Raw genomic sequence first — 27189 nt, forward strand, 5'->3', positions numbered from 1 at the left:
ACGATCTGAACACAGACAGCATTTGGGCCCAGGAGACTCTGCCCTCCTTGTCTCTTCCCCAGGCTAAATATACCCCAGGTTGTTGAGAATGGAGTAAGAACCAGATGTGCGGGATGTGGGGTGGGGGGTGGCCTGGCTTCTCACGTTTGGAGCGGGGAGCTGTCATCTTCCACAAGCCCCTCTGCGCTCCAAGCCTTGGGCATCTCATGCTGGCTGGCTATAATGATTTTCAAAATCTCTCCATCAGGAACTGGCTGCCATGAAACAAACCTCTGACCAGTCAAGGAGCCTCGCTCTGGGAGAAGAGTCACAGAACAGGACACTGCCCTGTGATCTGCGCTGACAGTGTGACTCCAGCCAGGGAAGGGTCCCCTCCTCCCCCTCAGCCAGGGTGGTCTCCAGGAGGCTGTCTGTCTTTGGGGTCCATAAGAGTGAACCACTGGGAAGACCCAAAGGCCAGTCAGTGGGGCCTCACCTGACCCAGGCCCATCCCTGCAGGGCGCCTCACCTGATCCAGGCCCATCCCTGCAGGGCGCCTCAGCTGACCCAAGGCCTGCAGCGAGGCTTTTCCTAGGCCTATGCACCAAGAGGTATCACCAAGGAAAATGACCAAACTAAACCCCACCCACAAAAACAGGCCACCAAAAGAACAAAACAGGAAGCACAGAGAGCGTGTTCCCACGTGTGTGAAACACAGGGACCCTCTGTGGTGTGCGCACCCGCAGAGATGCACAAACTCTGCTAACGGGCTGCCCGCCTGCAACCAGGAGGAGACTCCACTCAGGCCCTTTCCCTCTCTCACATTTTGAACCGTACAGATTTATTATTATAAGAAGGTGTCGATTAAATTTTAAACAAAGATTCTGTGAGACTCCTTCAGAAGGCTGTCAGGCGGGACGTGGAGGGTCGCCCCGTGGTCCGGGGGTGGCAGACGAGTCACAGAATGTCAGTCAGAACTGGCGAAGCCTGGAGCAGCAACAGATTTCACGGTGGGGAGAATGTGTCCTCTAGTCTGGGGGCAACGGGCAATCTCATTTGTCTTGGTTAATGAGAGGAGACTTGCATCCCCCCGGGGACAGCTGGCTCCTGATTTGACAAGGTGATCTATTAGCGGCGGGCTCGGAAGGTCATGCTGGTGGCCTTGCCCAGAAGTTCCCCCTTTGCCAGTGACTCGGGGGAAAGCTTGTGGGCTCCACTTCGGGGCCCAGCTGCCCTGATCCCCTGGTGCACTTCATCCAAAAATCCCCATGGTCCTGGACTCTTCCCAAAGGGAAAACATCCGCTGCAGAAAACATCCACTTTCTTCTCTGGGGAAACACCCTTGACGGGGAGAGGAGAGGACAGCCCCAGATCCCAATCCACCATGCTGGGGTGTGGATCTGGAGAGTCACTCGTCCCTTCCAAGCCTCAGCCGTCCCGACCGTAAAACGCAGGCCTCGACCTCTCCTGGGGGTGAGGGTGGGAGCCAAGGGAGATGATTCACGTGTAAGCCCAGCACGTGCCCGACACTCACCGGGCAGAACAAATCACGCATCAAAGCATGCGGCGCGCCGTGGGGACCCCCTCTTTTTGCAATCCTGGTCTTGCTTATTCTACTCGGACCAGGACCCTTGAATGATCCTGACCCACTCACTGCCTCACTCACCCCTCGTGCTCTGCTGAGAGTCTTGAGAACTGGCTCGGGGGCAGCAGTGTCCCCCAGCGTCCAGGAGAGACTGACTGTTACTCGGGGAGCCTCGGGGCTGGGACTCCCCACCCTCACCGGGTTGCCTGTCTCTGAAACCTCAGGTCCATAATGTGTCAACAACCCAGCAGCCCTGCTGAGGCCACGAGTCCCATCTCCTTCCTCGGGGGAGGAGGCCCAGCTCAACGCAGGAACCACTGGTTGCGCCGCGTGGAACAAACATTACAGCCAGAAAAACAGAATGGAGAATCCGACAGGTCAGAGGTGAAAGTGCTCAGGGACGGAGAGGACTGTGGCCAAGGCGGCCGGCGCTGTCACGTTACTAACTGCCTGCAGCTCCACTGTGCGCATGCCGCGGCCGATGCTGGCCAACGGCCCCCGGAAATGAGCTCCAGCCCAGCACGTGGCTTGTTGACAGAGGCCCCTCCGCTGGATTCCTAACCCGCGTAACCTTTCCTCCTTCTAACGTTCACCAACGAAACATGCACAAAAGCAGGAAGTCATTTTTCTTCTGTCTTTGGGAAAAAAAAGTACCTGACTTGAGAAACTACAGAATTCCAGGGACAACAATGCTTGCTACGTGTCCAAACCTTAGCACAATCGTGGGAGAAGCCCTTTCCCCCAGACTCCAGCCGTGAATGGACGCCCCGGGGCCAGGGAAGCTGCAGGAGTCTCATGGAACCGGAAGTCTGTTTACCTTGAAAGTCGTGGCAGACTCAGGATTGGCAAGAACCAGCGGGGAGATGAGAACCATGCCGGAGAAGTGGCCGGGCCTCTCCGCAGCCGTGAGGATGCTGATGGCGCCTCCCTGCAATGAGAATGGGCGGCACGTGGTGTGGGCGTCGCCAGCGTGGGCTCTTAACCGCCCCATCGCGGGTCTCCTGCTGGGCCGCAGTCCCGGCCCAGAGCCCCAAGGACGGTACCTTGGAAGAGACACCCTCAAATGTTGGATAAACTAGACCTGCAATTACTTGCTTTCACATGTATTTTTCGTTGGGTTTTCCAACAGCAAGCATTTCAGAGAGATCTAAATAAGGTTCCTGCTTGTGGGCTGCAAGTTAAACAATAACATATTTCTATTTCATTTCAAGCCAAAAGCTGGCAGACCCCCAATTCACCCATTCCGTCAGCCTTAATATGAGATCTGAAAAAAATCTGATGATAATAAGAGGTTGCCACACTTTTTTTGTTTTCCTGGTTCAGTAAAGGTCCCAGAAATTTAGGTTCCAAGAAAAATAGTTAGTGAACGTGGGTGGTGCTGAAGGCATGTGGCCTTGGCTATTTGCTAAAGCTGAAGGTAACCTGAACCAAGGGCTGAAATCACACACCCTTACAAGGGCCAGGCAGGTAACAGACGCGTAGGAACAGAGCCCGACAGTGACCGGGGTGGAAGGGAGTGAAAAGTCACCCAGATTTCAAAATCAAGCAGCTCAAAACGTTCTTTGCCAGCCCCTGGGGCAGGGGGTCTAGAGGCAGGTTCGGCCTGGATGCTGCCAGTTTGAGAAGCCCTGATTTAAAGATTATAGTTGGCTGATTCTTAGAGGGTTTAATGTATTTAGAAGGTGAAAGGGATTTGGAATGACCTTTAAGGACTTGTTTCCTCTGGAACCCCGTCCTAATTCCCATGTGTACTGTGTGACTCTGAAACGGGCAGGAGGCACAGGACCTGTGTTTCTCCACAGGCTGACTGAGGGGCCCTCCTGCCCTGAGATGCGGCCGTGCAGGGAGAAGTGCCCTTGGGGCCCCACCGTGAAGTGGCACCTTCCTGGCGCCTTGGGCCCTGGCAGGAAGGAACGGGCGGAGGTGAGCTTCTCTGGGGCTGCCTCCAAGATGCTGGCCCTCGTTTCCTGAGCATAAATTGTCTGGAAACTCCCAGAGGGGGCCGTGCTGGCCAGGCAGAGCGCGATGGGGCCAGAGGCAGGGCGGCCCCCTGCATCCCGGGAGGCTCACCCTCCACCCACCGCAGGGCTGGGGCCGGGGCCCGGCTTGACTTAGAGGGCTCTTCCGGGGTCTACTCACCATGGAGTGGCCCAGGAGGAAGATGGGAAGCCCCGGGTGGTCCTTCTGCACAACGTCCACGTGCTGCAACACGTCCCTGATGAACACCTGGAAGTCAGACACCACCATCCTCTCCCCCTCGCTCTGCCCGTGGCCGACTGGAAGAGAACAGGAAGCAGAACCAGTTACCGGAGGCTGACTCCTGCCAAGCCCAGGGGTCTCCACACGGAATTACCAGCCACTCTTTAGGGAGGACCCACCAAGGCCTTCCAAGGACTCTTGACCGTGGGAACTGTTCTCCCCGCATTTTACAGACTCGGAAGTTGAAGCACAGAGAGGTTAAGGAACGTGCCGAAGATCACACAGCCAGAAGTCATGAGCCAGGATGTGAACGTCACAAAGCCTGGCCACGCAGCCAGGATGCCTGCCTTGTGGCCGTATCCCAGGAAAAAAGAAAGGACAGGCCCGTGGGGTCTCACTAGGCCTCGTTTCTCGCCAAGTGGCCAGAAACAAGACAGATGAGGCTTGGAATTTCCTGGGCTTTCCCAAGTCCTCGACCCTCACAGGTGTGTTTCCAAGCGTTAGCTTTTCACCAGGTAACGTGCTGCATCCTGTCACCTCCCTTGACAGCTCTTGGTGAAGACAGTGCGACAAACATAAGACAGTCAAGTGCACCTGCCAGAATCTTCTCAGCGAAGCAGCCATAAAACTAGGTCATGCTCCCTCCCTCCTGGATTGTACTGCCTGCCCCATATCCGTGCTGTTCACTTCCCTGCGTCCTTTCTGAGGTTCCCTCCATGCTCCCCTCGCGGAGGGACATCAGTCGCCATAGAAACCATAGAAACCGTGCAATGTGAGGGTTTGAAAACTGCAAACTAGAAGGAGCTCCCAGAGCACAAGGAAGCACAGCAAGCGGACCTGCCCAGAGCTGCAGGGACCATGCCGCCTGCTTCACGGATGGAGAGTGGAGGGGGCGCTCACAGCGGCTGGGACGGCTGGCTGCCCAGACCTCAAACTCGGAAACCCCTGTGTGGTCAGACCGCGAACTCCTGTCTCCTACTGTCCGTCCCCCCGAGTGCCCACTGTACACAGCCTGGGGCCCCCTTCTGTCACCCTCTCAGCGGCACCCTCAGTCCCCTTAAATTCATTTTTATTTTTTATTGTGGTAAAACATAGCACCTTCACCATCTTTCAGTGCCAGCTCAGCAGCATCGAGCACATTCACACTGCTGTGCAACCGTCGCCACCATGCACCCCCCAGAACCTTCCCACCTTCCTCCAACTAAAACCTCCTGCTCCGGGCGCAGGCTGAACTGCACCCCCTCCCCCACTCACTTCACATGCTGAAGTCCCCATCCCCACGGCTCAGAGCATGACTGTATCTGGAGACAGGTCTTTAAAGAGGTGATTAAGTTAAAATGAGGGCGCTGGGCTTGCCCCCAACCCAATCTGACTGGTGTCCTTGTAAGAGAAGATTAGGACACAGACACACATGGAGGGATGCCCGCCTGCAAGCCCAGGGGAGAGGCCTCAGGAGGAACCAGCCCTGTCCACACCTCCATTTGGACTTCCGGCCTCCAGAACTTTCAGAAAATAAATTGCTATCGTTTACGTCACTCAGTCTGGGGTACTTTGTTATGGCAGCCCCAGCTGACTGATACACCCACTAAACAGTACTCCCCCTACCCCACCCCCCCATCCTTGGAAGATAGTTCAGTAATGATATGGCCAGAGTATTATGTTTAATACTGCCATTTAAAAATTTTTATTTATTTATTTATTTATTTATTTTTGGCTGCATTGGGTCTTTGTTGCTGCATGCGGGCTTTCTCTAGTTGCGGCGAGCAGGGTCTACTCTTCGTTGCGGTGCACGGGCTTCTCATGGCGGTGGCTTCTCTCGTTGCGGAGCATGGGCTCTAGGCATGTGGGCTTCAGCAGTTGTGGCTCACAGGATCCAGAGCACAGGCTCAGTAGTTGTGGCACATGGGCTTAGCTGCTCCGCGGCATGGGGATCTTCCCCGACCAGGGCTCAAACCCATGTCCCCTGCACTGGCAGGCAGATTCTTAACCACTGTACCACCTGGGAATCCCCAGAGTATTATGTTTAAAGTTCAAATTATTACAAATATGTGACCATTATTTTCTCTGTGTGTTTGTTACTAATCTATGATTAGATTCATTAGTTTCAAAATAAATTTGTTCACAACTATAGATTTTGCTGTTTTACTTTTCAATTTCATTTTCTTTTGTGAATACGTAAACATTTACCTGGTTCAAAAGTTAGAAAAATAGAAAAAGATTCATCCAGTGACATCTTGCTTCTATTCCTGTCTCCTCTACCTCTCCCCTCTTGCTCCCTATGGCTAATCATTTTAACTATTCTGTTTTTTCTTTCAAAGCAATTGTTTTTGCAAAAATAAGAAAATTATTATTATTATTTTTTTTTTTACATAGAAGGTAGCATGCTACAGACCCACCCTATTCTATGCCAGTTTTTTTCACTTTTAACGTATTCTGGAGATTATTTCATTATCACAAACAGGCCAAGAGTTCTTCCCGTCTTAGGGCTATGCAGGGCTCCTCTGTGTGGGTGAAGTACAGCTTATTCTGGCCATCCCTCATCAAAAACCATTTGTGTGACATCCAATCTCTCATTTATTAAACATCTGACTGTAATGAATCACTGGGAATGTTTTATTCCATCTTTGTGAAGGTGCGCCTTCAGGGTTTATGTCTAGGTGGCAAGGCTGTTTGGTTGAAAGGTGCATGCAGGTGCCATTTCAGTAGAAGTTGCCCACTTCCCATCCACGTGGGATGGGATGGGCTGGGTTGAACCTATCAGCCTCCCAACAAAGCACGTCGTTCAGTGTTTGTATTCTTGCTCTTAAGACAGAGGAGAAAGTATAGGTCGAACATCTCCTTATATTTCAAGAGTCACTTGTATTTCTTTTCCGGTAAACTGAGAATTTCTGTCTTTCCTTGCAGGGTTTTGCATTTCTTGGTATTTAAGAGCTCTTTGTATATGAGTTGGTCATTTGTCCTTTGACTTGATGTTGTGTTTAAGCTACAGAAGATTTTTATTTGAAAAACTTATCAATCTTGGGACTTCCCTTGTGGTGCACTGGTTAAGAATCCGCCTGCCAGTGTAGGGGACACGGGTTTGATCCCTGGTCCATGAGGATCCCACATGCTGTGGGACAAATAAGCCCGTGCATCACAACTACTGAGCCTGTGCTCTAGAGCCCGTGAGCCACAACTACTGAAGCCCGTGTGCCTAGGGCCCGTGTTCCGCAGCAAGAGAAGACGCCGCAATGAGAAGCCCGCGCACCACAATGAAGAGTAGCCCCCGCTCGCCGCAACTAGAGAAAGCCTGGGTGCAGCAACGAAGACCCAACGCAGCCAAAAATAAATAAATAAAAAATAAATACATTAAAAAAACTCCAGCTTGAGCACTAGTTGCTTAAAAAAAAAAACCTTAAAAAATTATCAATCTTTTCTTTTTATGGCTTCTGAGTTTTGATTCTTAGTTATAAAAGCCTTCTCTACTCCAGGGGTATAAAGGAACTCAGCATTTTTTCTATGAGTTCCTTTATGGTTTCATTTCTTGTGTGGGGGGGATAACATATACATGACATAAAATTTACATTAACCTTTTTTTTTTGGCCATGCCGCACGGCATGTGGGATCTTAGTTCCCCGACCAGGGATCGAACCCGTGCCCCCTGCAGTGGAAGCGCTGAGTCTTAACCACTGGACAACCAGGAAGTCCTACATTAACCATTCTTAGGTGCACAGCTCAGTGGCATCAAGTACATTCACACTTTTGTGCAACCATCGCCACCATCATCTCCAGATTTGGTTTCATTTTCTACATGTTAATCTTTGATCCACCTGCAGCTTATCATGGTACCTGGTGTGAGACAGGATCTCTTTCCTGATAGGTTCTTTTCTTCTTAAGATCGAGGTGAAGTTCACATACCATAACGTTAACCACTGTCAAATGTGCCAATTCGGTGGCATTCTGTATATTCACAATGTTGTTCAACCACCTCTATCAAGTTCCTAAATGGTTCTGAATTGTGCTAGCAGAATTTACGAAGGAGTCCTTCATCACCTCACTGAACTGGGGCGTCCCCCGATCCCATGTGAAGGTTCCCCTTTGACTTGAGTCTGGCCTGTTTCTGGAGGGCTGCTCGGTTCTGCTGGTCTGCCTGCTCACAAGTCAGCCCCGTGACGAGGGCGCCGCAGTGCTACCCGCCCCGGCCGCCCTGCAGGCCCTCCCGTGCTCCCCTCCACTGTCCCGAGGCTTCCTCTCCCCACGATGCACGCTGTGCGCCCCGCCCCGCCCACCCGCTCTTCACGCCCCTCCCAGAGCTGCAGATCCGCCGCGTGAACCCCTGGTCACAAGAACCCCCGACTGTCCTGTGGATCCTCAAGCACCTTCCAAAGCGGCTCTGCTCCCGGGTCCCACTCACCTTCTGAATCATTCAGGCTCCAAACAGGCCTGCTGTCTTTGACCTTCATTCTACCCTATGTCGAGCTGGTCCCCAAGCCCTTCCAGGTTTCTAGGTCCTCAGCCTCCTGGATCGGCTGCTCCTTTGCACGCCTACGCCACTTGCAGGGGGCGAGATGCTCATTGCCTTTTACCTGGCGACAGCTTCCCACCCAGCCCCCCGCCTGCTCTAACCCCCTCGGCACCCCTCTGGAAGCTGCTCTGACCTTGCAGGGGTCAGAGTCGCCCCTGTTTCAGAGCTCGGTCCACGTGCGCCAGCCCGGCTGTCGGCGCCTCTGGTGAAGACTCCTCTACTTGCCCTGCTCCCTCACTAGAAAGCACGCTCGAGCCACACTCACACCGCCCCGCCCGCTGTCCCCCAAAGCGCATCCACGGTTTCCCGCTGCGCCTCTCGTACAGCAGCCCCCTGCTGCGGGGCCCTCAGCCCTGCACCAGGCCAGGAGCAAACCTTTAAGGCCCATCACCACTATGAACACTTCCACGGAGTCAATTCCCTCCACACAGGTGCACGTTTCCCCTTCCCCCGCAACCAGGTCTTGTCTCTATCACAGGGGAGCTGAGTGGAACTCCCCCAACTTCCCGCCTCCAGCACCACTCCTCCCCCATGGACCGAGGGGCCCTAGAGCCCGGCTGACAAGCAGCTCTGATGGGTGGCCGGCGGCCCCCACGGCACTGTGCTGTGGGCGACGGGTGAGGTCTGCCGCGGGCTCGGGGAGGAGGCTGGGCCCACATGTGCCCCACACCTGCCAGGGCCGAGCTCGGGATCAAGGATCCCATTCTGTTCTTCCGCATATTCCTCAGGGCTCCTCGCAATGGCCTGGCAGGGGTGGGGGCCTGCTATACACCTGATGAAATGAACTGCGGCCAGTATTTCCATAACGGCCACTCGCCAGAGATTCACCTCCACTACCCGGGCCTCACTGATCGATGCATTTCCTTTCCGTCACGTACACTGAGCGACAGTTCTGCATTTGCAATGAAAATTCTTTTCCTCATATTTTTTAAAAGAAAGAACCCTGCACCACAGGCCTTGATCCAGCATATTTTTTGTTTTGTTTGCCCTGATTCTGCTATGTACTGTGTGTTTTTTATTTTCTGTATTTTGATGCTTTACCATCTGGTTAAAGCTGACCCTGGAGGGACGGCTGCTCCCAGGGTGAGAGAATTTCTAGAGACAGGACAGAACTGGCCTGTGAGCTGGCCTTTCACAGGCAACCCAACCCGCCCAGAGCCGACATCCCACCTCTCACTTTCTGGGCTACTCTCCTAATGTCCTTGTCACCCAGGGCCAGGTATACCGGACAACCAGGGCAGCCCCTAAGCCTGCGCGCGAGCCCACTGAAATTATTCAAACCAGCCCATCCTCAGCCTGCTCAGCCCGCCTCACCATTCCTGCTCGTCTACATTCCCCCCACTCCCTCTGCCTCCTGACCAGCCCTGGTGCTTCCCTGAGTGGCCCTGTGTGGGGTGCCCTGCCCCCTTTCCAGGGAATTGTGAATATAATAAATTCTCCCTCATGACAGCCATTTCCGTGTCTGTGTGTCTCACCACATCTGATTAAAACCAATCCCAAGGACCCTTAAAACACTCGAGCGTCGTATTCCGTGCAGTTAAGTAGTTAATAATTCTTTGTTGAATGATGAAATAATCCCTGTCTCTTTGTCTCACACAAAATATTTCCACCTGAAAATAACTTTCCACGGCACCACCGTGTGCTAAAAAGAGATGGCGAGGAAGTATCCAGAAAGCTGATGATCCTGTTAAAGCCGGAATAGGAAGAAATGAGCATCTGACTTCCCTTTTCTTAGGGAACCAGTTCTACTTAGTACTCATTTTCTTAGAGAAGAAAAATCTGGTGAAATGTAGCCTTGAGTAAGGAAAGACAGACAAAGCATTAAAAAAACAGTAATGACAACACCCGATATTTACGCAGCAGGTTGTAATTTGCACAGCCCTTTTCCCAGGGTTATTTCACTTGATCCTCACAACCCCATGAGTTAGAGATTCTTTCCCCCATTTTCTAGCAGAGAAAACTGACCCTCGGACAGACTGGATGGAGCTCAGCCTCCCAGTGAGTTACAGGCCGAGCAAGGGCTCAAGCACTGATTTCAGACCCCAAATCTGGTGCTTTTACTGCCACTTCCCTTGCCAACGAGTAGACCAGGGCCTTGCGGCACGGCTGGATCTGACCCAGGAAAGTCTGATTCCAGAGCCCGCCCCCTACACGGTGGTGACTCAACACGCTGCCTCTGTGCTCTTCTATTCTGCCCCTAAATCTACCTCAAACGTTCTTCCTGTTTTAATCAGAAGAGATGGCCGTGTGTGACTGAAAACACAGGCAGGCATTCACACCAGGCCCGCGAGTCTAAACGATGAGATGGTTTCCTCCAGACGCTGGGGTACCAGGCTCCCAATTTTGCCATTTTCACAGCAAAAGCCCTGTCTGGTGAGGGGTCCACAGCAGGGCCCTCACTGCGGACCACACGCTCCCCACTCGGCGGTGGGGGGGGGGCGGTGTCTGCACAAACAGAGATTTCTCATTTCTCGCCTCCGCTCCCTTTGGAGGCTCCAAGCAGACAGCATTTCCCTGACCCAGGCTCTAGGGACACGGCTTTGTCTCCCTGGGAAAATCTGACCAGTCAGAGGACGGACTTCCATCCCGTGGGGGCTGGCCCTGCATTCCTGGCCGGCGCACAGGCCAGCACGAAGCAGGAGGGGGACTCCTGCAGGACGTGTGGTTCAGGCCAGCGAGACAGACGGTCACTGTGGCGCCTCTGGCCTCAAGAACCACAGGACTGGATGGGCAGGAGCCACGTGTGGGAATCACGGCCACACAGACCCAGAGGGAGAATAAAGCCACCTGGACGAGGTCCGGTGTAACAGAGCACTGTGAGGGGCCGGGAGGAGACCTGACTGAGCTCCTGTGTCCAAACTTAAAGGGCGTCACTAGCCTGTATAAGTTACACAGAGAGAAGCCTATCTGGCACCTCGCAAAGTTGGAATTGCATACTTTACAACCCAGCCATTCCACCCCCAGGCATTCATACACCCAAGAGAAATTCCGGTGCAGGCACCATAGTCTCCTATGGGTAACATCGTTCGCTACAGCCTGTTGTCACAGCTGGAGAATGGACACATTGTAGCTAAAGGGATTATTCTACAGTAGTGAAAAAACGAATAAACGAAAGCTACATGTAGGAACCTTAGAAACAAAATACAGAGTGAAAAAAAGAAAGTAAGGTATTCAAGTTTAGCCATTTTATAGAAATCTAAAAAAAAACAAAAAAGAAAACGAAAAACAAGCAAAAGCAAACTATCTATTTTTAGAGAGCCAAGCCTATGTGATAAAAGCATAGAATAAAAAAGCAAGGGAATGAAACACAAATTTTAAGATGGTAGTTACCACTGGTCACTTGCCCGTCTGTAAAACTAGGAGACATCTCCTGACCTCATCATAAAGCTGTTGGAATAAATGGACCAGCACAGCACACCTGGCAGGTAGTGGGTCTTCACCAAACACTCACTTGCATCCCCACACAGTCTCAGAGGAGAAAACCCATAAGTTGTCGTGGTGTTTAGCGCTCTTCCCCATCAGAGATTCTTCTGCATGTCTAACCTGTATTTCTCCTCTGCATAATCATGGCTTGCTTTCGCCTTGGTTTCCTTCTAACTAAAAATAAATGTAACATCTAACAGAACTTTTCTCCTCAAAACATTAAGGTAGGTCTGTTCAGTCCCCACCAGATGACAGAAGCTCCCATGTGGCGCCCGACAGTTGTTTGGAGCTTCTGTAACGCACAGAAAAACATGAAAACTAGGCAACCCAAGTTGAACCTCTGTTGAAACTGTAACAAATGCTACTTATAAAAAGCAAAGGAGATCACCCATGGTGAAGTGAACTGCTTTAGAAAGAAGCACAGATCCCTTTCTTCAGGATGGGAGACGTTGTATTGTTAATATTTAGGAAGCAGAACTTTCTGAAAGCCTTGGAGATGCCAGCAACTAAAACCAGCTGAAGTCAGGACCCCAGAGCTTTCAGAAAAGACAGAAGGTGGTCAGCGTTTCTCAACCAGAGAGAGTCAGTGGAAGTGACCACAGAGCAAGCGGGCAGGAGAAACGGCCCCTTCTGCCCCTGACAAAGGGCCAGCTCTGCACACTGAGGCCCAGGCAGGGCCCGGCAGGGGGCACGCCCTCACACACCCGGGTACTGAACCAACACTACTGCAAGTTCAAATTCAGCTAAGAGGTAACAAAGGCGAGAAGAGGCGCACTTACTAGCTCCCGGCCCGTGCCAGCCCCTGGACCTGTGGGTCCTCCCGTCTGAGGACAGCAGCGCAAATCTCGAGGAAGAGTCACCACCCCATTTAAGGACCAGGAGAACCAGGGAAGGACGAGATACGGAGAACAGAGCTGAGGGTGGAGGTCAGGAGCCAGCTCCACCTCACCTCCCTGTGACCTTGGGCAGGTGACTTCACCTCGGCCGGCTCAGCCTCCCCGCCTGCACAAAGGGGCGCTCGTGGACCCCACTCCGCGGGGTGCATGGGGAGTCAAGAGAGAGCGAGGCACGGTGGTCGGCCCTGAGTGCAGCACCCAGCAAGCGCTCAGTGAACGCTTACTGCATTGCTGGTCAGGGCAAGGACGCGGGCGGGGACCCAGAGCAGCCCTGTGTTCTCTGGGCAGTGTTCCCTGCCGCTTTCAACTCCAGGACACACCAACTACCCCCAGGACACAGTGAAAGCATCCTCGATCCTCAAAACCGGCGTTAATTATGCATCAGCATCACTACTGCACACGAGGCTATGAAGTTAGGACATGAGGATGAGGTCAGCGTGCTGGTGGTCCCGGGAAGTCTGGACCTTTCCTGTTGATTCCTCAAGCAGACGCAGGAGCAAATATACCCCAGGTCTCTGCTTCTTAAGGAGCCAGTGGGGGTCCCGTGGGATCACCGCGCGGGGTGGAGGCTGCGGGCCTGGAGTCCGGCCTCAGGCATCCTCCACCCTCCGGTGTTGTCAGAGCCACAGACCAGGCAGCAGGAGGCCTTGTGCCAAGGCCATCGGCTGGACCGTGGGCGTGCTGCTGGCCCCGACCACCCCCTATCTCGGGCCTGCCCTTTAAGGGGTTAGAGATGGGCCGCCTGGGCGCGAGGCTTGGCTCCCTGCGGAGGGTGAAGCTCTGTCCCGGGGGTAGCAGGCAGGAGGGTGGCAGCGGGATCCCGGACGCCATGGGGCAGCAACTCTGGAGGGGCGGCAGCCACAGTCACGGGGGGCAAATCTAAATTCACTAAAGTGCAAACCGTCAAAACGCAGGTCCTCAGCCTCACCAGCCCCATCGTGGAACATTCCGCTCGGCAGCGTTGAAAACAATTTCTACTGCGGAGGCGCCATGTGGAATGAGGAAATCACCTGGGCCCGGTGGCCTGCATTTAAAATGTCACTTAAATAATAAAACCCTGCACCCTGCCTCCGACTGCAGAAGTAACACACGTTCGAGGCCGATTTCTGCGGAAAGCCAGGAGAGCGTCGGGCAGCCTGTGTACGGGTCACGGGACGGCTCTGGGATCAGACATCCTTGGACCTAACCCGGCCCCCGCAGGCGCAGCCTCCTGCAGGGTTTCAGCTCCTCTGGGCCCGTCTCCTCACCCCCGCTCCTGAGACCGTGGGAAACGTGAACCAAGACCACCTGTGTGAAGTGCACAGGGCAGGGCTGGGCACAAAGTGGATGGCGAATATTAGTTGTGGAAATGAAAAATTAACCAAACAAAAGCAACAGGAACTTCCCTGGTGGTCCAGTGGCTAAGACTCTGCACTCCCAATGCAGGGGGTCCGGGTTCGATCCCTGGTCAGGGAACTAGAGCCCCCATGCCGCAACTAAGAGCCCACATGCAGCAACTGAAGATCCCACACGCCACAGCTAAGACCTGGCACAGCCAAACAAACAAATTAATTAATTTAAAAAAAATTTTTTAAGCAACAAACCAGTCCTGCCCTCGCCAAGCAAAAGTAAACACAACGCAAGTCTGGTCTCATTTCTGTGGCGGCCAAAGTGAACTGTACCAACTGACCTGGGACACCCTCCAGCACACATCCCTGGGAGAAAAAAAACTCAACTTGTGAGGGACGCCTCCACTGTCACCACTTATGTTTTTAACAACCCACAAAACCATACTGTCTGTTCCCTGTCCTGCCTGTGGCCCTGGGTGCTACCTCGGCAGGGTCAGGGCCGGCTGGCAGGGCCTCCTGGCTCTTCCCAGCCAGCCTGAGTTCTCCCAGACAAGACGAAGCCACTGTGTCCTCTGCTGGGCGAGAGGCTCACGCTGGGGCACCCATGGGCCTCACAGTGGGGCAGAGGGTCCTGGTGGAGGTGGCCAGGAGTGCTTTCCTGCCAGAGCAGCCGGAGTACAACCGGACTCCTCGTTCAGTCAACACCCTCATCTCCCATCCAGGCGGTACACGTCAGGATGGGGTTGGGGAGGTCAGTCCTGCAGTTGACAAGGGTCCTCTGTAGGGGCTGCTGCAGGAAGAAGGTAAAAACCGACCACTTCAAATGGAACACACGCTTCCCAATTACCTGTTGGGTGTCCAGTCTTGGCTAGGCTCCAGGGCAGGGGGTTGATTTTCAACTTAACACAGAAGACTGTAATATTTCCCCCACTTTGACACATAATTTATACTTGTGATTTATACTGACTGCATGATGTCCCATTAGGGGGATAAAAATCAAAACTCACTTTACTTTCAATGGTGGAGCACTGAGGTTGCCAGCAATGTTTGCTATTCTAAATAACACTGAGATGAACATCTTTTTACAGATATTTATAGAACTGTCAGGATCAACTTGCCAAGATGGGATTTCTAGATCAAAAGATATGAAAAAAAAAAAAAAAAAAAAAAAGGGACTCCCTGGTGGCGCAGTGGTTGAGAGTCCGCCTGCCGATGCAGGGGATACGGGTTCGTGCCCCGGTCCGGGAGGATCCCATATGCCGCGGAGCGGCTGGGCCCGTGAGCCATGGCCACTGAGCCTGCGCATCCGGAGCCTGTACTCCGCAACGGGAGAGGCCACAACAGTGAGAGGCCCGCATACCGCAAAAAAAAAAAAAAAAAAAAAAAAAAAAAAAAAGATATGAATATTTTGGGGAGTCCCCATTTATAGAATGAAAAATGCATTCCAACTTGAGAATTTCCGTTGTCCCCAGCCAAGCACAGAAATTTGAATTTCCTCACATCCTTGTTCACACCGGGAGTTACAGCTCTTTGTTTATTAGAGGAAGTAGCAAACCCACTTTCTTCTCATTACGGTACTTTGCTTCCAGGTAAAAACCCTATGGAAAGCTACTGTTTGGGTCTGAAGAACTTGTAATCAAATGTTTTTCTCTCCTTTTTTAAAGGCAGTTCATTTCTCTACCTGTGGTAGGGAGAGAGCCACCGAACACACAGTGACCCAAACGATGGTTCGTAAGATAACCAGAGCTCTGGGCTGAGCCAGCTGGAAGCCCCCACTGCCAGGAGCAGCTGTGTGACTACCTGGGCCACACCAGGTGCTCCCAGAAGAGATACGACAGAAAGCACACGCGTTCCAGGTCCAGCAGGCTTCCCTGAGACTGTTCTGGAGTTTCCGCTTCCGCTGAGTTCCCCTCAATGTTCTTTTGGAACGAGGATGCCAGAATCCCTACAGATCCTCCCGACCTTAGGCTGCAACGTGATCATGCTACTTAAAGTTTAGCCATCAGGGTTTCAAAGCCCGTTTCTAATGAAGGTCTGGCTTGTTTTCTGCGCTCCTGTGACAGTCCCCAGTCATGGGATTTCATGTTGCAGAAGTCCCATGAGCAACAGCATTCTACACTGAAGTGTAAGGACACGAGACCAAAGACAAGTTAAAAACAGAGGAGCTGCATCCTTCAGCTAAAAGGCCACCAAAACTCACGTTCAGTCATCAGCCGACACAGTCTGCCAATGCTAAAAACGCCCTTGTGAGGCTCCAAGAGCAGACAGTGTGGGACAAAAGGACACTCGGAGGGCGAAGGGGTCACAGGCAATTTGATGCAGGCTGGCCGGGACCTTCGTGCTGCCTCTCGGGGAATACCGTGTGACCCCAGAGGTTCTGCTTCTGTCTATCTCTCTCTCTCTCTCTCTTTAAAAAAACGTGCATATGGCCGAAAGTCCAAGATCACAGCTTGCTGGCCTGGAAAACAGTTTGTTTCCCTCAACAAAAGCCATTTCCTCCTTTTCTGTTTGCTGATGGTCCAGCCTTCCATCATGGACACCTGGACCAACACGCTTTCATCTCCTGAACTCCTGCTGCACGAGCTCCCCTCAATGGGAGGACAAGAGGGAGTTCCCTGCGGCATCCATGCAAAGCTCGACTGTACAAAGGACACAAAGACAGAAATTAATTTCTCTACTAATTGACAACAGCTTGAAAAAGGTATAAAGATGCCAGAATTCAGCATATGGGCTATGGAAACACATTTCGGCTCAGATTTTTTTTTTTTTTGAGCTGTTACAACATGCTTTATAATCTAACCAGCTAACAGGCTGTTAACGGTGCAGCGTTTCAGAAATAATGCATTCTCAGGATTTCATATTTAGAGGGTTTATTTGAAAACATCTTACTCTCCACTGCATAAATAAGAGGAAACAGCATGACAAAAAGTGTCATAACTATGGTTCGTGGTGTCTAGCGAGATGATCCTCCTTTTGTATCAAGCTGCAGGATGACTGGGCGAGGCCGGTTCCCCCGTGGGATGAGCCACCCCTTCCCACACAACACGTTCCTTTCCTGTTTCTTGAGCAAGCAGGGCTCTAGGCGACTCTGGGTGAGCCAGAATCACCCAGAACTGCCAGACCTTTCACCCAGATCTCTCGATGAAAGTTGAATACATACAGAAAGTACCCGTGGCTTATAAACAGGCAACAGCTGTGGGGCAGGGAGAGGCATTCACAACAGAAACTCCAGGATGCGATGAGATCAAGGAATAAAAGTCTGTGACAAAATAACAGGATGCTCGGCCAATTCCAAATAATGCTGGAGATCAGCAATCCCAAGAGCTTGAAAATTCAGAAAAAGGTTTAATGTTAAAAAAATGTAATATAATGTCAAAGGGATGGGCAACAATATGCCCGATTAGGCAAATGCCCGACCTGACCTGGCTTTTACAGATACTTCCTTTTTAAACTACTTTCTCCGTGTCCTTAAGGTCATCTTTAGTTTTGTTAGAAGACAGATTAAATAGACCACGTTCTGACTCGCATGTTTTCCTCGACCCCGTAAACCCCTCAACTGGCAGAGTTTCTCGAAGAAGAAAGAACACAGGTTCGGCACCAGGTGTGGGTTCAAATCCTGCTGCGTTTTGGCTGTGAGCTTGGGCAACCGCTTCCCTGCTGTGGTCCTGTTTCTCCCATCAGTTAAACCTGCCCTGATTCCAGCCGGCAGGTGCTGGAGGGTTAAATGAGAACGCAGGTGAAAGCAGCAAACATCAACCGGCAAACGTTGCTCCTCTTCCTCCACGCTTTGCCTTTCGTCCTTGCGGTGGCAGCTCCAGGAACGGGAAAGCCTGTCCGGGGACGCTTGAGTCCCAGCACAGGGTCTGCCCCGCTCTACGACGTGGCCCCCACTCAGGCCGAGGAGGCCTGAGCCTCACCCAGAGCAGCCCCCTTGGCGCCTGTCGTAGGGACCGGCCGTGGAGCATGGAAGGAGTGGCTGCACAGGGCACCAGCTCCTACGAGACCGGCTGTGAAATCTCCTGCGTTCACCTACCCTGCTAACAAAGGGGCTTTGACTTTTCTGCAGAAAACGCAAAGAACAGAGTTTAAACAGAACAGGAGGGCTTCCCTGGTGGCGCAGTGGTTAAGAATCCACCAGCCAATGAAGGGGACATGGGTTCAAGCCCTGGTCCGGGAAGATCCCACATGCCGCAGAGCAACTGAGCCCGTGCGCCACAACTACTGAGCCTGCGCTCTAGAGCCCATGAGCCATAACTACTGAGCCCCCGTGCCTTGACTACCGAAGCCCACGCGCCTCGAGCCCGTGCTCCACAACAAGAGAAGCCACTGCAATGAGAAGCCCGCGCACCACAACGAAGAGTAGCCCCTGCTCGCCGCAACTAGAGAAAGCCTGCACACAGCAACGAAGACCCAACGCAGCCAAAAATAATAAATAAATAAAATAAATACATTTATTAAAAAAAAAAACCAGAACAGGACACTCAGTGGCCAGGAGCCTGGGACAGAGGTGGCCCAGATGGGCACAAATCAGGGGGAATGGAAGAGGGAGAGCGGTGGAGCCAGAAGGTCAGGAGACAGCCAGGGGGCTCGGGGGGTGGCCAACACAGAGCAGAGTCCAGCTCCAACGGGCAAAGTCTTCTTCATTCTCCTTCAGGGAAAAACCAAAACTAAATACCCATGGCCACTTCCTCCAAGCGTCTGATGTTCCTATGTGCCCCGAGTCTCTCCAAGCTGCTCACACCCCGTGCAGACGGCAGCCACCCCCTCCCCTCCCTGGTCCAGCCCGGGCAATTTCCCATCTCACTGGGCTCCCAGGTCCCACTGGCATGTTTCCCCGCAGCTCCCCTCCAGCCCAGGCCTCTCGTGCTGCGTCCCTCACCTGCGCTGGTGGAAGAACCACAGGGTCCTCCCCTGCCTGCCCCTCCCCTTGCTCACCCCTCCCGGGGAGCCTGCCTGCCGACTCACTGGTCCACACTCTCCCCGACCCCCACGCTCTGCAGCGCCCGGCCTCCTCTGGCCCAGCACTGTCCGCAAAACCCTCCCGGTCTTCGGGCCCAGTGGGGACATGCTCCCGCCCCCGCCCTCCTCAGTTTTCCCAGGAAGGGGGTCTGCTAATCTGATGGGCCCTGTTCTAGACCCTGACAGGGACGCCCCTGCAAGCGAGTGGACCACGGGGTGCGAGAAGGTCCTGGCCCCTCCTACTCAGCAGAACGGGGAGCTCCTTGGGCACCTCTCTAGCTCCCGCCCTTCGATGGCCTGGGGCTCAGAGGAGGGGTCAGTACCGAGGGTGCGTCCCAGGCCTCTGCCGTCTGTTCTTCCCAGGCACCACGCACGTCCAGCCTTGCGCGTGCTCCGGGGCTCCTTCCGGAACACTCCCCTCCCCCCTCGTGGAGCTCAGCTCTCCTGTCTCATCCTGTCCCCCCCAGGAGACTCCCTGATTTCTCACTGTCCTCTGGGGTCCCCGGCTCCAGTGTCAGCACATGATGGGGTGACCACACTCTACTTGGAGAACCACACCCCCCAGAGACAGTGCTCCTGGGGCAAGGACACCTCATCTCATCCCTGCATCTCCAGGCTCACAGCAGACTCTCAAGGATGCAAGGAGCAACAAGCGCCAGAGGCTGCGGGTCACAAGCGAGAGAGCCTCCCCAGGTCAACCGACAGGCCCGTGGGAATGGACCACCGGGTATCAAGTCCAGCCCAGCCCAAGCAAGTGGGAACGTCACAGCTTCCTGGTGAAACTCAGGCCCCTTCTTTCTTTGGGGTTTGCTGTAGATGAAGCCTCCGAGGGACAAGGAGGCCACACAGGTGGTCTGGGACCCTGGGCCAGGAATCAAGTCACAATCCTGTCCCTAGCCTGCTGGGTGGCCTTGAGCAAGACACTTGCCCTCTCTGGGCCTTGCCTCTCCATCTGTGCAGTTAAGGACACAACCTCCATATCTGCTACCATCGAGCTTCAAGATGCTGTGCTCCCACTTTCCCATTTCAGAAAAAGCAGAGGGAAGTGCAAAAATGAATGAGACAGGACTTCCCTGGTGGCACAGTGGTTGAGAGTCCGCCTGCCGATGCAGGGGACACAGGTTCCTGCCCCGGTCCGGGAAGATCCCACATGCCGCGGAGCGGCTGGGCCCGTGAGCCATGGCCGCTGAGCCTGCGAGTCCGGAGCCTGTGCTCCGCCACGGGAGAGGCCACAACAGTGAGAGGCCCGCGTACCGCAAAAAAAAAAAAAAAAAAAAAAAAAAGGAGACAGAGAATGCCCCAGACAGCAGGTGGAGGCCGGCCCAGTGACCTGTAAGGGGACATCTGTTCACTCTGGTCTCATTTACAAACACACACACACACACAAACACATACACATGCGTGCACACAGCCGAAAGAATATACCATAAAATGGGGTACTGTCACTGGGTAATCAGATTAAGGTTAGTTTTTTGGTCTTTTCTTTTTTTCTTTTTCTTTTTTTGTATTTCCCAAAATTTCTACGATGAACAGGTATTTTGCCATCAGGGGGAAAAAATTAAGGCTTTTTAATCATTTTTTAAAAAATCACACTTGTACATAAGCACAGAAACATAAAGCCTGAAAATAAAATCAGCCAGCTCTGCAACCAGCCTACACTCCTATCTGCTCTCGAGAAGTGACTGTACTTGGAGTTAGCGCATTCAGGTGTGAAAGTGACAGGCCGGGACTCAGCTAGGTGTCGCGGGCTTGGAGCCTAGGGAGCTGGGTGGGGGGTAAGGAGGTAACGACAATCAGTCTGAAGGGCCCTTTAATGAGCGATGCTGCGGCTGCTGGACTGGATCAGCGCCATCAGCACAATTCCCTAACCGCCACCAAGACAGAAAAAAGCGACTATCAAAAATAGCTCCAACAAACTCTTTTCATTACATTCTGCCACCTCTGCCCTCTCAGAAACACACCTGTGGGCTCATCGTGGTCCCCTGCTGGGCTGGCGGGAACACAGCTGCACCTCCCGCCACAGCGCCCTTTGCAGTTGGCCCGCAGCTCCTCCCGGCCGGGCCTGACCCCGGCTTGGACTTGCTTTGACCACATGCAGCACCGGTGACGTCGGCCAGATCTGGGCCCAGGCTCCAGAGGTCTCGCAGCTTCCAGAAGCCCTGCTAACCAGCCCTGCACCTCTACAGCCCAGGCCACCGCATGGACTCACAGGACCACAAGCTAGACACGAGGCAGGTGGCTTCTCACAACAACTGTCACACTGTCCTGGGTGAGAAAACCTTGGCACAGTCTGAACCTGCCCTCAGAGAATGCTGTTTTACGTGTTGAGGCTCGTTCTCCTGTGACGGGCATCTGGGTCTCCCAGCCCCCCGGGGCCTGGCCAGGCCAAGCACTGTGGCAGGTGAAGAGCCATAAGTAATTCCTCAGTCAACAAGCTTTGCATCTGTTGATTTTTAGGCTGTTATTTACTTTAAATGACAAAGCACATGAACACAGCCTCCCATCTGCTAACCCTATAACTTGGGTGTGTGTCTGCTAGACCTTTTTCCACAGCCACACGCACGTCTGTGCCTCCGGATAATTTTGTGTTATGCTCTTCTTTTTCTTTCCATAAATGGCACTCTATTTTTCTCCTTAACAATATGTCTTAGAGGCCTTTCCATAGCCAAAATTATACCTCTCTTTCCTTTCAGCAGGCGGGGTCTGAGTGTGTCCTGGTCTGGACTAGCCACCCCTCTGAGTGGGCACGAGGGCTGTTCCCGACTTTTCAACTAGAACAGGTTTGTGCATACACGCTGGGCCCCTCGGGGTGGAAAGAGAAATGTGGACTCAATGGTCAAGCAAGCATTTTAAAGAGAAAAAAAGCAGTGGGTGGAGACGCCAAAAGCCAAAGACCACTGAACTGACGGGTCCTGAAAAGCCAGCGGAGCTTCCCTGGCCCTGTGCTTCTGGTTTCTGTCGCTCCCATCTCTCTCAGGCTCCCTCCCTTTCCAACCCTCCGGAAGCCTCAAGCCCACATAGCACAGGACTGTCAAATAGAGTTTAATCTTTCATCCCTTAATCTAAAAAAGCATATCCGCTGAAGTTGCTATATTTATCCAAGAGAGGAAAAAACTACCCTCCATTTACTTGCTCTTGTACCTTTGATTGATTTTTCTGAGTCAACAGCCTTGCATTAAAAAAAACTTTTTTAAAAAGACTTTCTACTTTTGCATTGTAAAATAAACATCCGATTCTTACGGGAGAAACACTAGGAAAGGAATCAGTACGAAAATGGGAGACAACATTCACAGAAGTGCAAAAGGAACCCAAAAAGATTTAAAAAAAGAAAAAAGACAAAAGGAAGAGAAGCAGCAGAACAAACAGCGAAGCAGCACGGAGCCCCCGCCTGATGGGGGGGCCATCTGGCCCAGGGAAGGCAGGTTCGCTTCCGCACCCTCGACCCAGGAACGCCCTCAGGGCTGAGGCCTGAGCCCACGCACAACGGCCCTGGACCCAAGGTTTTCCAAGCTGGCACGGATCTCCGTTCCACAGACCCTCCAGGCGTGTACGGATCGGCTGCTGAGCTGGGTGTCCGTGCGCCTTCGCTGAGTCAGCGCCAGGCACTCTTGGGCCTGAGTCGTGGCTCTGCCATTCGGGGGCCCCGTGCAAACACTGTCACCGCTGTCCTCGCTGGAAGTGGTGACAGTAACAAGGGCAGCATGTGGTCCACGGGGAGGAAAGTTCCTTCTGCAAAAAAAAACGGAAGCTCGGAAGCCACTGATGACACAGGGCCACATGCTACAGGATGACGAGGACCCTGGTCCTCGGGACAGGCGGGTCTCACCATGCCCAGCAGGCATCCGGTCCTCGCAGATGGGTCTCCACTTCCACCCCTGCCTCTGGCGTGGTGTGCAGGGTGGGCCAGCCTCGACCAGTCTGAACCAGCTAGTAGCGGCCGAGCCCGTCTTTCCTTGGGTGGCACTCCCGTCACAGCCATGTCACAGCCTCTGGGGCTCTGCCCCGCCGTGCACTTCTCAGCTGGCTTCCTGGTTCTGCAGGCCCTGCCTCCCACACACCAGTGTCCTGCTCCGGTCACTTCTGGTTGGTGGCCATTTTAGCGGTTGGGGTGGGGAGGGGGGCCGCACTTACCCCCCTCCCTGGTTTCTCTGAGCTTCCTTCTCCTGCTGGTGCTTCCCTCTGCAAACTCAGCACTGGCCTGCGAGAGCCCGTGTGGCAACCTCCGACCCTGTGACCCGCCAGGCTCACCATCCACACAGTCCCACCCAGTTCACGCTGAGCTCCTGGGATCCCCTGAAAGGAGGAGGCGCCCAGACTAAGTGAGGAAACGTCTCCGTTTTAGGGAACCAGTCCTGCTGTCACCCTCACGACCATAAAAGGCAAAACAAAGAAGAAACAAAACATATATAAAAAGCGCCACACCAAAAGGTTCCAAGACGGCAAGAAATACTTCACTTCTGCTCCCGTCTCCTCAACCATAAGATGAGAATTCTTAAACCTCCTGCTGAGGGAGGGAAGGCTACTGGGAAACCTGGCAACACTGTACGTGCACCCAGGGCCTCCACGTGCATCACCTGGACGACTTCTCAAAGCAGCCCTACTAGGCAGGCGCTGCTGCTGGTCCCCCATCCGACCCAGGAGGGAGAGACCCACAGCGCCCGGGGCCACAGCTGGCCGGCTTCGCTCTGGCCACCTTCGCTCTGGCCACCTTCGTCTGTTAGTCCCAGGAGGTTCACACTACAGGCTAGGAGGCAGGGTCCTGAGCGGTGCCTGGGAGAGGGAGGCGTGCCCGAATTCCCCAAGGCCTTGTCCCGGGAGGCCAGAAGCTCGTGCCTGCACCCAGCCTCTCCCTGCAGGGCGCCCAGCTGGGCTCCCCATACCCCCTCCCCCCTCCCACTCAGCAGCTGAGGAAACCAACCACAACCACGGCGAGGGAGAGGGGAATGTTGAAAAGAAAGGGGTTTTCCAGGCAGGCATCTTCTGAGATGTACTTTCAAATGTGTGCACTCACGTTCACATATCCTGCACCCTTTAGACAGGAATGTCCCCCGATGCTGCTTTCTGTTTCAAGATTCGCCCTGAGCCCAAGGGAGGGGACTGTGTAGGAGGGACGCAACCTCTGACAAGGCACCGGGTGTTTGGTTTTTACGCGTGCCTCGCGGCACCCTTAGCCTTCGGGAGGGGCTGGCTACAGGAGGGCCATCAGACCCCGGCCACTCTCCCAGATGACACAGCCCCATCTGCACGGGGCGGCCCCAACGTTGCTCAACCTCAGAAAGACAAGCAGAAGATCAAGCCTTAATTCAATTTCACTTCTCGTGAGCCACCGTGACCCGGGAACGGGGGAAAATCCAAAGTTAAAACTGGGTTCACGTGAGCTGTGCTCTGGTCTCTGCGACAGGTTTAAATATCTGCACGCAGCTCCATGAAGTACAGGATGCTGTCCTGCCCCGCCCGCCCTCCCACGTCTCAGCCCCCTCCCCCACACACGGCAGTGACACGAATGTCAGGCGTATATCAAAAGACGTTTTAACAACAGCTGCAAGAGAAGGCTGCTTCTGAGCACACGTGGGTGGGAGCATGCAGACGTGGCGCGTGGTCAGGAGGGCGGCCACCAGCCGGCGGTGACTCAGCACAACTGGACTCTGGCAGATTTGTGGGACGTGTCACTGCTGTCCCGAACCCAGAACGAGGGGCACCCAGTGCGGGCCCCGGCAAATGCACCAAGCCTTCTGAGGCCCCAGACCTCTTCCACAGGAGGCAGGCACCCAGCGTCCATCACCGGTACCACCTTCACAACTGTGTCCTGGTCAGGCACCAAATGTGTTAACATTTACCCAGTATATTTCTTTACACGGGGACTCGTATCCTATACCAACACACTTGTCAGACACTTTCTAACACTGCTGTTAAAGGAGAACCAGAGTCGCTTCCCATAAACAGAGAGTAACAGGCACAGGCTGCTATTTGCCTACCCGGCATCCGTTCTCTCCCGTCTTCTTACTAACCTAACCCTGATTTTATCCACACGGGCAATGAACCCAGCTAGAGCACTCTATCTCCCGGCCTCCCTAGTCATCAGGTGTGGCCACGTGACTAAGTTCTAGTCATTAAGATACACGAGGAAACTGATGGATGAAACTATCTAGACGGAAGGTAGGCAGCATTTCTAATGTCTGAAATGTAAGTGTGATGGGATGGGTGGTACTCTGGCTGCCGTTTTGGACCAAGAGGGACACTGGAGGCTGGATGCTCTTCTATCTGGCAGAACAGATAGAAGAAAGCTGGTTTCTTGACAACACAATAGAGCTGTCGTCCCGGGGTGTATTAAACGTGGCTGTTGTTATAATATTTTGACACCTGGGGCCTTATGGACCCTGGGGAAACCAGGGGGAAGCCCTCCTGGGGCTATCCAATTCCCACAGAATTATCAACCTGCCTTCCAGGGTGCCTTTCGTATGCAAACTAACCAATCCAGAGCCCACTCACCCCACCCCGTTCTCCTCTATCTGGCTCTCACACTCAGGCCAATATCCTCCTGCCGTAATTCACCCCAGGGTCTGTACCAGACAACTAGAGACGGGCCCCCACTCCCCTGAGCCCACTGAAATCATTCAAAGCAGCCAATCCTCAGCCTGCTCCCCCTGCCTCACCAACCCTCTCCAGGGAAACCTCAGTAAAGAGTCCTGTCCCCAGTTCCCTGCTCCCCCTGCCCCTCCTGGTCCTTCCCCATGTGGCCCTGCATGGGGGTGGCATCCCCCACTTCTGGGACTGTAACAATTATCTTTTTTTTTTTTTCTTCCCTTACAACTATCTTTTCAATGGCAGTTGTCTCCTGTCCCTGATCTGTTGATCTCACCATACCTGAGTAATAATAAAACCTACATCTTAAAACACAGGCCTGGAATATCTCCAGACATCTTTCCAGTTAGAGAGAAATTAACTTTTTCTTGTTTAACCCACTGTTATGATCCATCTTTATTCCAGCAACAAAACTTAATTCCTAACTGATATATCATTTATTTTACGATTTCTTTTTTTTAATATACAGCAGGTTCTTATTAGTTATCCATTTTATACATATTAGTGTATACATGTCAATCCCAATCTCCCAGTTTATCCCACCACCACTTTCCCCCCTTGGTGTCCATGTTTGTTCTCTACATCTGTGTCTCTGTTTCTGCCCTGCAAACCTGTTCATCTGTACCATTTTTCTAGGTTCCACATACATGCATTAATATACCATATTCGTTTTTCTCTTTCTAACTTCCCTCTGTATGACAGTCTCTAGATCCATCCGCATCTCTACAAATGACCCAGTTTCGTTCCTTCTTATGGCTGAGTAATATTCCATTGTATATAGTACCACATCTTCTTCATCCGTTCATCTGTCAGTGGGCATTTAGGTTGCTTCCGTGACCTGGCTAGTGTAAATCCCACTTGATCATGGTGTATGATCCTTTTACTGTGTTCTTGGACTGTTGGCTACTATTTTGTTGAGGATTTTTGCATCTATATTGATCAGTGATATTGGTCTGTAATTTTCTTTTTTTGTAGTATCTTTGCCTGGTTTTGGTATCAGGATGATGTTGGCCTCATGGAATGAGTTTGGGAGTGTTCCTTCCTCTGCAGTTTTTTGGAAGAGTTTGAGAAGGATGGGTGTTAGCTCTTCTCTAAATGTTTGATAGAATTCACCTGTGAAGCCATCTGGTCCTGGACTTTTGTTTGTTGGAAGATTTTTAATCACCGTTTCAATTTCATTACTTGTGATTGGTCTGTTCATATTTTCTATTTCTTCCTGGTTCAGTCTTGGAAGGTTATCCCTTTCTAAGAATTTGTCCATTTCTTCCAGGTTGTCCATTTTATTAGCATAGAGTTGCTTGTAGTAGTCTCTTAGGTTGCTTTGTATTTCTGCGGTGTCTGTTGTAACTTCTCCTTTTTCATTTCTAATTTTATTGGTTTGAGTCCTCTCCCTCTTTTTCTTGATGAGTCTGGCTAATGGTTTATCCATTTTGTTTATCTTCTCAAAGAACCAGCTTTTAGTTTTATTGATCTTTGCTGTTGTTTTCTTTGTTTCTATTTCATTTATTTCTGCTCTGATCTTTAGGATTTCTTTCCTTCTACTAACTTTGGGTTTTGTTTGTTCTTCTTCCTCTAGTTCCTTTAGATGTAAGGTTAGATTGTTTATTTGAGATGTTTGTTGTTTCTTGAGGTAGGATTCTATAGCTATAAACTTCCCTCTTAGAACTGCTTTTGCTTCATCCCACAGGCTTTGGATCGTCATGTTTTTGTTGTTATTTGTCTCTAGGTATTTTG

The 27189-nt window shown here is 52.5% G+C and overlaps 1 protein-coding gene across 3 annotated transcripts in view; it reads right to left on the reverse strand.

Annotated features, from left to right (window-relative positions):
* Positions 1-27189, reverse strand: part of MGLL (monoglyceride lipase) — a 254250-nt gene that overhangs the window by 20785 nt on the left and 206276 nt on the right. For all 3 annotated transcript variants that reach the window (XM_081246908.1, XM_081246909.1, XM_081246907.1), the window contains 2 exons: positions 3704-3840; positions 2382-2492 (listed from right to left, as the gene is read on the reverse strand). In XM_081246908.1, coding sequence (XP_081103034.1) covers positions 2382-2492; positions 3704-3840 — 248 coding nt within the window. The remainder of the gene's footprint in view (positions 1-2381; positions 2493-3703; positions 3841-27189) is intronic.

Source organism: Mesoplodon bidens (genome assembly GCF_964165515.1).
Source record: "Mesoplodon bidens genome assembly, chromosome: 10".
In the NCBI taxonomy this organism is placed as follows: Eukaryota; Metazoa; Chordata; class Mammalia; order Artiodactyla; family Ziphiidae; genus Mesoplodon; species Mesoplodon bidens.